Source organism: Pristiophorus japonicus, chromosome X (genome assembly GCF_044704955.1).
Source record: "Pristiophorus japonicus isolate sPriJap1 chromosome X, sPriJap1.hap1, whole genome shotgun sequence".
NCBI classification, from domain to species: domain Eukaryota; kingdom Metazoa; phylum Chordata; class Chondrichthyes; family Pristiophoridae; genus Pristiophorus; species Pristiophorus japonicus.
The window spans coordinates 34,526,086-34,534,576 of record NC_092010.1 but is presented as its reverse complement, the minus strand read 5'-3'; the positions used below and the strand labels follow the sequence as shown (position 1 = coordinate 34,534,576).

Sequence of the window (8,491 nt, the reverse complement as noted above, 5' to 3'; positions counted from 1 at the left end):
CGCTCGTGGTAGGAGAAGCCTTCCCATTTTCCCTTACAACTGGAGACCAACTCTGCTGCACGGACCTAGTGCGCACACATATTGCAGTGTGGCAATCGCCTCTTCTGGGCCCCAAACTCACATCTCTCTTGGGCCCCGAGCACGTCGCTCCACGATCACTCGTCGCTCCCGTGCCCCAACCTTGCCGCGATCCTGCTGCACCAGCCCATGCTCCAATCAGCGACCTGGATCTTGGTGACATCCAATCCAGTCACTCTCTTCACAGACGTCGCTCTCCAGCACACGCTGTACCTTGGAGCAGTATGCTCCTTTGAAGGCTCCGACCTGCTGATGGTCCTTGCAGGTCGGGGCCACCACGCCGAATGCGAGATTGGGCCGCACGCTGCTCCTTTGAAGGCCCCAACCTGCTGATGGTCCTTACAGGTCGGGGCCGCCGCACCACGTCACTACCCGGGGACATCATTCTCCCTCTGACCTAGCAGTCGGCCGACAAAAAAAAACATGGTGTCAGCGGCAGTAGGTCCTCCCCTTTAAGGGAAGCCGTGCCACCATTACAGAAGGCCTCAGTCTCACTGGACCACCGCGAAAAAGCTTGTTTTGGCACCGCCGGATGGGGGGGGTGCAGATCGGCACTTAGCACGGATCAGCAGCAGCGGAGTGGTAGCGGGGGAGGGAGGCACCGCTGGGATACCACAGGAATGGAATTTTGATCATGGCAGCCATTGCACTCCGCAGCGTGGCCGCCGCCTTCCAATGTTAAGAGGCCTTAAAGAAAGGGGCAATTTCGGCCCCATGAAGTGTAAATTGGATGACAATACCCAAAACTGACTCCAAAGTGGAGTGAGACGACCTCGCCCTGGAAGTCTTGCTCTGGTGTCAAGTTGTCCTGATTTAGATTCAGGATGTGTTTACACCACAACTGCAATAAAGCTACAGGTAGAGCGCGAATGCTGCCTAAAATAGTAGATATCGAGGAATTTGGTGCCAATGCATGAAGCATTCCGGAAAACACCGCTTATGGTAAGCTTTTTATTTTGCGGGGTCAGTTGACCAAGACTTGGTGGAATTCGGGGAGCTCTCAAATGCCTGGTTATTCCTTTTAATAGCCAGAGTAAACAGTATCTGTAGCCAATTCGCCAAAAAGACTTGTATTTATATATTTGTATTTGTATTTCACGATCTCGGGATGTCCCAAAGCGCTTTACAGCCAATGAAGTATTTCTGAAGTGTAGTCAGTGATGTAACGCGGCAGGCAATTTACGCACAACAAACACCCACACACAGCATCATGGTAATGACCGGATAATGTGTGTTAGTGATGCTGATTGAGGGATAAATATTGGCCCCGAGACACCGGAGATAACTTAGCCCGGTCAGAAGGACTCAGTGTGGTTCAGAGCCAAATCACTGCGGCTTATCCCCAGCAGGTGGAGCTGATCTCCGTTCGCGTTGGCTGTAAACTACTGCTCTTTAATAATTCGTGTATATTTATTGTAAGTATGTTTTTTTTAAATTGTTTCCTCAAAAGAAGCAGGAAAGACTTCAGCTCCCAATGTTCACCTGATCCATTAGTTAGTCTGAGCTTGACAGAATAGTCCAGAACCATGAATACAATTGAACATTCTCGAACTTTCCAGATCCCTGGGGGCAACTCGTGAAGAGTTTACTTTTGCTCCCTATCTATTTTACTTACTATCTGTTTTACTTACTGATGTTTTACACGAGTAATACCGACTAAAAGGAAAACTTGTCGTGGAATGATGAAAGTTAAGTTACATTGGACTCTGCTCGTTTTGTTTTATTAATTTCGGCATCAAATGCCTTTCCCGACCTCTTCGGCTTTTTCCGGCTCCTTCTCAGTTGGCGAATGATTTTCGGAAGCACTCGGCTGTTCGCGCGTTGGCGGCTCGCCTTCGCGACCGGAAGTGACGTATGGCGAGTGTGCGGCGGAGCCGAGTTGCTGAGAGTTTTGTTCCCTCTTGTTGCGAGTCCTATTCCTGAGAAGTGTTGGTGTTGTCGTGTGTTCCGAAGGAGGCTCACCTCGTCAGAGAATTCTTTGATGCGGCTTCTTTAGCCTAAAGAATTTGGAAAAATCACCAGTTGGGAGGGAGGGAAAAGAGAGAAACTGCGAGGCGAGTTCCCCAGGAAAGCTTGGGTTAGATTCCCGCAGACTGCAAGACCAGTCCCGTTGAGATTAGGCTGACCACCTGGCTGTTTTAATTAAGTAGAGAGGGACTGAAAGAAAGAGAAAACAAAGGCTTTAAAAATATATATTATTACCGGATCTCGCCAGTCTGGAAAATCAAGCAAGCAACTGGACGCGAAGAAGGGAAGCTGGCGACTGACTGGAAGCTTCATTTGTTGGTGGGGGGAATTGTGAGACAAAAAGACACAAAGTGCTGACTGACCACTGGGGCCCTCTGCAGAATCGCTCCCCTCGAGAAGAAAAGGCTGTGTTTATGACCGAGAAAGCCCACTGGTAATTAGCCTCGCTTATCCAGATTTCCCCCCCCCCTTCCCCCTTAAGACTGTTGCATGTCTGTTTGATTCCTTTTGTAGATGTTGCAGTGTGATCGCGAGAGAACGGAAGACGGGAGCGAGCACTAATCCTGTAAGATTTCTGACAGCCTGCTTTGGATAGAAGAAAAAAATAATCTTATTGATTTACTGTCGATTTGCAGTGTTTCCAAGGCAAGTCCCAGAAACGCTATTGGGAGGAAGAGACCAGTTAACGGAAGCTGCATCTTCTGCTTGGACGAGTGAAAAGAGGGTGATCACTGAGCTCCCGTTCATTAGGTCGAACTCGTTGGCTGAGCACCTAAAAGTTGTTTTTAAAAACAAAAGAAAACTGAGATGGCTAAAAAGCAAAATCAAAAGGGTGAGTGAAAGTCAATAAAAGACACTCATTTCTCGAGTGCTAATTTGTTTGTTTATCTTAAAACTAATTTTGAAGATCATTTTGTAAATTTTCAAAACAATCTGTATTTAACGTCACAAGGTATTAGTTTTATGAAAAGGGCTGCTTTTCAAGATCAAACTGATATGAATTTAGATTATTTCAGAAGTGCAGCTTTTTGAATCCTGGGTGCTGTTGCTCCATTCAATGCAGTATTATAGTGGATTCTGGCAAACTGGCTCCCCAATTTCATAAGCTTGGAAGGAAAGGAATGTATGTGGGAGTGCATTACAGACAATAAATTGAATGAAATTTGTAAATTAATTAGAGGGACATGTATTAAGTTATAATTGTAATAGATTTTAATTTAGATTGCAATAATATTTGTGGTGAGGAAAGGGAGGGATTTCTGTTATGTTAAGGACTGTTTTCTCCGAACCCAACAAGGAAGTTGTGCTCGTTCCCCTGATTCTGGATAAAGAAAGTGTAGTCTGCTGAAAAGGGAAAGGTATGGAAAACAATGACTACAATAATTAGGTTCAATGTAATAATACAAAAGGAAAAGTAAGTCCACGACAAGGGTTCCTGAATGGAAGATGGCAAATTATAGTGAGCTAGAAAGAAATCTTTGCCCAGGGAAAAATGGCAAATAGAACCATAGATCGGCACTGTATTTGAGCAGGAGGTGGAACGTGTGGAAATCCAATACATTCCAGTAAGGGAAAAAAGTGTACCAAAGGATCGGGTTGAATGGCTGAATAGGGAGATTAGATCAAATTTGAAACTTTAAAAGAATCATTTAGTGTTAACAAGGTAATAAAAGAATCATTTTGTGTTAATGGGATAAAAATGAAAAGACAAATACAGGTATACAGAGCATGTAGGACAATTACAAAGAGATTTGGAAAGCTCGGGTGTTCGAGAAAAGGAGCAATAAAAAGGTTTTCTGTAGTCACAGTAGTAAGATAATGGTCAATGTAGGAGTTGGACTGCTAAGAGTTGAATGAGGCAATGGCAGAGATACTATAGACCTTTACCTCACTTTTCTTGTGGGAGGTGGGTATTGAAATTGTAGAACTACCAGATCTCATGGAGGTTATTATTCAGAGGGAGATAGCACTGAAGAAGTTACTGAAACTTGAGATAGACAAATTATTTGGAACCTGACTGTCTGTATGATCCTGAGAGAAACTAAATAAGTACTAGCACAGGCTCTGACTATAATTCTCCAAACTTCTGTGGAAAAGAAAATTATGTCCGAGGACTGAACGGTGGCAAGTGTGGGATCCCGAGTCCAGAAAGGTGAAGTAATAAGCCAGTTAATCTTAAATTATAGGTAAACTACAAGAGGCTTGCCTAGCTCCCACTGAAGAACCCATTGTCTAGCACAACACACATGCATTTTAAAAATAAAAACCGAGGTTCCCGTGAAGAGAGAGACTTAGATTGAAGGCGAAGTTCTGCTGCAGTTGCTGACTTGTATTATTGTTACCAGTTGTTACGCACATAGTTGGAGCTTTGTCTGGATGGAGTTGAAGACCCTGTTACCTGATACTTGAGTGGATCTTTAAAACTCTCGTCCAACGAATTGAAACTGCTATGTAATCCATAACGATTGGAGCAAACAGGTGGCTTCAATGGCTTTTGCGCTTCATGCTAGCACAGGTGATACTCTAGTCTGGGGTATGTATTCCCAAGAAAATTTCAGATTTTGTTGAGGCTGTCCTGTTTACACCTGCATTTCTTTTCTTTCCACCCCTTCCAGTTCTGTTTTGGAGCAAAGAGATATTGTTTTGTTCTGTTTTACTACTACTGCTGCCATTTTAGTTTTTTTTAATGATTTTGGGCACAAAAATTGTAGTTTTGAAAATGAATGGCTCCCTTGTGGTGCAGCTCATGATGAATCAAAGGTTACACTGTTGCAATGAAAGGAGGATGGTCCACGTTGCTACTGAGGATGTGGAAAAACTGAAAAATGAGGCAGTGAAGGAAGTGTTTTTTTTAGTTGGTTCCTAACAGTTTTGTTTGCATGACGGATACTTGTGTGTGATGTAACACATGCCAGATGCATGGCATGTGTTCGTCATGGCATTTCTCACTGATTACTGTAAATATACTGTTTGTACTGATTAATGTTCATTTGCCTGTTTAGTGTTAAATAAAGTTGACTTGGTTTATAGCCTGAGCCACACTTGGTGTATAGTATTTTGTCTTCCAAAGTCAGGTTGTGTGGTGACGGCGTGATATATTCCAATAAGCGGGAGTGGCGAGGCAAGAGTTCTCTGTTAAACATCTGCGTCTTGCTATATTTACCTAGATATTGGGCAGGTAAAAGTACACTCTGGTTCATAAGGCGCATGTGGTCCACTTACAGGAGTGGTTGGTGATGCTGAACCCAAGGAGAGTATTTAGTGTAAAAGCCTCATGTATGACAGTTGCCCAAATAAATAAATCTGTGATTGCAACATGCTGTCATTGCATAAACAGCTGCTTGATTATATATAGTTTTCCTGTCAAAAGTTACTGCCGATAACGTGCATGCTTTACTTTAAAGCACATGCAGTTACCTTCACGTTCCTAATAATGGCTTTTAGTGCTCTTATCCCTCAGTATACATTTCCATTGTTAGACAGGTGATGTGGCTTACAAACAGCAAGTCCTGGTATGTTCTCTGAATGGCCAGTTCTGCTGTCGATCCTAAAATAAAAACCTCTGGTGTGTTGGGTGCCCCCAGCTCCAAATTGTGGTGGTGTTCACTAGACTCGGAAGGTAGGCAGCCTGAAGCTGCATCTGGTAATTGCAGTACACTGATCACTTGTACAATGTAACGCTGGTGTATTCTAGTTTGCTACCGGGTTGAACCTCTTCCTTCATCTGACAAAGTAATAGCTCAGTGAAGGTCATGAACTTAAGCCTTGGCCTTCTGAGGCGCAGGCCGCCGTCAGAAAACTTTGTTAGAGACATTTCAAACACAAACGACTACTGTATATGTTTGTGAATTTTTCTGAAGTGTATTGGAATGCAGTAAACTGAAGACTATGTAATGTCCCATTGCACTGCTCACAGATTAAAAATTAATAAATCAAGTATAGTGTTTTCCTCATTGCTGGTAAATATATTTGCACCCCCCCCCCCCCCCATGTAACACAGTTGCATCAATAAATCTATATGTAACAGGCAGTTACAGAAATAAACCCTTGTATTTAGTTACATTGGCCCCAAGTTTCGACATGATTTGCTCCTGATTTTTAGGAGCAACTGATGTAGAACGGAGTATCTTAGAAATCGGAATTCTCGCCATTTAGTTTGTTCCAGTTCTAGTCAGTTAGAACAGTTTCACTTTGGAACATAATTTTTTTTTTCAAAAGGGGGCGTGTCCGGCCACTTGCGCCTGTTTTCAAAGTTTTGTCAGTGAAAACTTACTCCAAACTAACTTAGAATTTTTGTACGCTCGAAAAAACCTTGTCTACACTTTAGGCGTAGGTTACAAATCGGGCTACAAATCAGGCGTAGGGAATGGTGGGGGGTGGGGGGGGGGGTTTAAAGGGAAGTTTACAAACATTAAACACTTCAGTTTTACAAATAAAGAGCCATCATCAATAATAAATGATAAAAACATCAATAAATCAATCAAAAAAAATTAATAATTTTTTTTTTAATCAATAAATAAAACATTTTCTACTTACCGACTGCAGCACCGGGAGCCCTCCAACAGCGTGCTGGGATGCCCCCCCACCCCCCGGTGTGTCTCTGTCAGTGTCTCTATCTCTCTGTCTGCCTGTCTGTGTTTCTGACGGAGGGAGGGAAGGAAGGGGGGAGGGAAGGAAGGAGGGGGGAAGGAAGGAAGGAGGGAGGTGGGGGGGAGGGAGGGATTGGGGGGGGGCCCAAGACTTGGGGCAGGGCCCGTCCCCAGCACCAGATTTACAGGTAGGTGGTGTTGGGTCGGGTTGGGGGGAGGGAGGGAGAGGGGGGGGGAAGTCAGGGGGTCGGGGTGGGTGGGGGGGAAGTCGGCGGGGCGAAGCGGGAGTCAAGTCTGGTCCGGTCCGAGGGGGGGGGAAGCAGGAGCTGGCCGTGGGAGGAGCCTTATTCACGCAGCCCCAGTGAGGCCATTCGGCCAGGGCTAGGGGCTGCATGCTTTGGCCCCTCCCACACAGTTTTGGGCGCCTGGAGCTACTGCACATGCGCGGCCACTGTAGCGCGCATGTGCAGAGGTCCCGGCACTGTTTTCAGCGCAGGGACCTGGCTCCGCCCCCTACAGCTCCTGCTGCGCTGCGCCAATCTGCAAACGACCTGCAGGGAGCTGGAGAATCTGGAAGTTTTTTTTAGGCGCACTTTGTGGCGCGAAAAACAGGCGTCCAGGTCGGGACTGCGCGGCTCGAAACTTGGGCCCATGGTGTTTCCTCTGTTACCTCCTGAGTTCATGGTGCACATTGCTTTGAAGTTTTTAAATACACACAGAATTCAAGGTGTGACAGATGCTCCCCAATTTTTCTTTTAATATACTATAATTATTGCTAGCAGATCCCCTGCAGCATTGCTCAGCATTGGACTGGGTATTCCGTTGTGTTTAAAGAACTTGCAGAATTGTTATTAACAGCAGATGGCCTCTCGTACTTTCTGTTTCAGTCAAATTAACCTCACCAAAATTTGTGTACACCTGGTTTTTGTGAACTTGATATTTGCCTGGCAAATATGCTGCAATTAAATATCACAGCGCATCTGTGTGAAGTTGATTATCTTACTGAATAAAGATCAGTTGAAATGAGTCCAGTCATTCTATTTGTAAAGTATTGCAGCTTGTTCGAATAGCAATTTTCCTGACTGGAACAATTGTTCCTGTATAATACACATTTTATGGACATCTTAAAAAGATTTTAAAAAAGCATCTTGGTGATTTTTTTTTTCCCAAGAAGTAATTTGTACATGTTTCAAGTGTTTCTAGAACTATACACTTTGTAAGCATCTTTTTAAGCTCTATGATCTCTGCTGTTTATACTTACTTTTGCTGTCGGAAAATATCTTGGCTTCAATCTTTAAGCATACAGTGTGAAGACTGTTTTTTAAAAAAATGGTAATTTATTGCCGTTACCAACCCTATTTTACTCTGTATTTAACGTAGTTTATAATTTCAAATTGCTGCTTGAGGTAGTTATGGGGTAACCTGATCATTTCCAACAGAATTGCTCTATGCTAATGACCCACAAAATATACACAGTTGCAACATAACGTTGGGACAAGTTGGTTTGAATATTAGATTAGATCCTGATGATAAAAAGTCATTTAATTTTTATCTGCCAACTTTTAAGTATTGTGCAGCCTCTGATAGTAAAATCCTTTGGAAGATTTGGTAAATTATTGTGCGCCCTCTATTTGCAGAAAATGGCTACTGCTACTTTTCAATTGACTCTGCGATGCTCACGGATTTATTAAGTATATTCTGTTGGTCGTGGCCGCAAAACAGACCCTGGGTCATTGGAATTTAGAAATCTTGCTCAGTCTGTTCAAAATCCACCATTCAGTCTATTGGGTTGATTTCAGAAGGGAGTCTGTCGTGGGGAAAATGCTTGAAACTATCATTAAGGAAGAAATAGCGGG

The 8,491-nt window shown here is 43.8% G+C and overlaps 1 protein-coding gene across 1 annotated transcript in view; it reads left to right on the top strand.

Moving 5' to 3' along the window:
* Positions 1–1,951: 1,951 nt before the first annotated feature.
* Positions 1,952–8,491, top strand: part of LOC139240967 (spermatogenesis-associated serine-rich protein 2-like) — an 87,422-nt gene continuing 80,882 nt past the window's right edge. The window contains exons 1-2 of the mRNA XM_070869575.1: positions 1,952–2,479; positions 2,682–2,878. Of these exons, the coding sequence (XP_070725676.1) occupies positions 2,854–2,878 (25 nt within the window). The 5' untranslated portion in view covers positions 1,952–2,479; positions 2,682–2,853. The remainder of the gene's footprint in view (positions 2,480–2,681; positions 2,879–8,491) is intronic.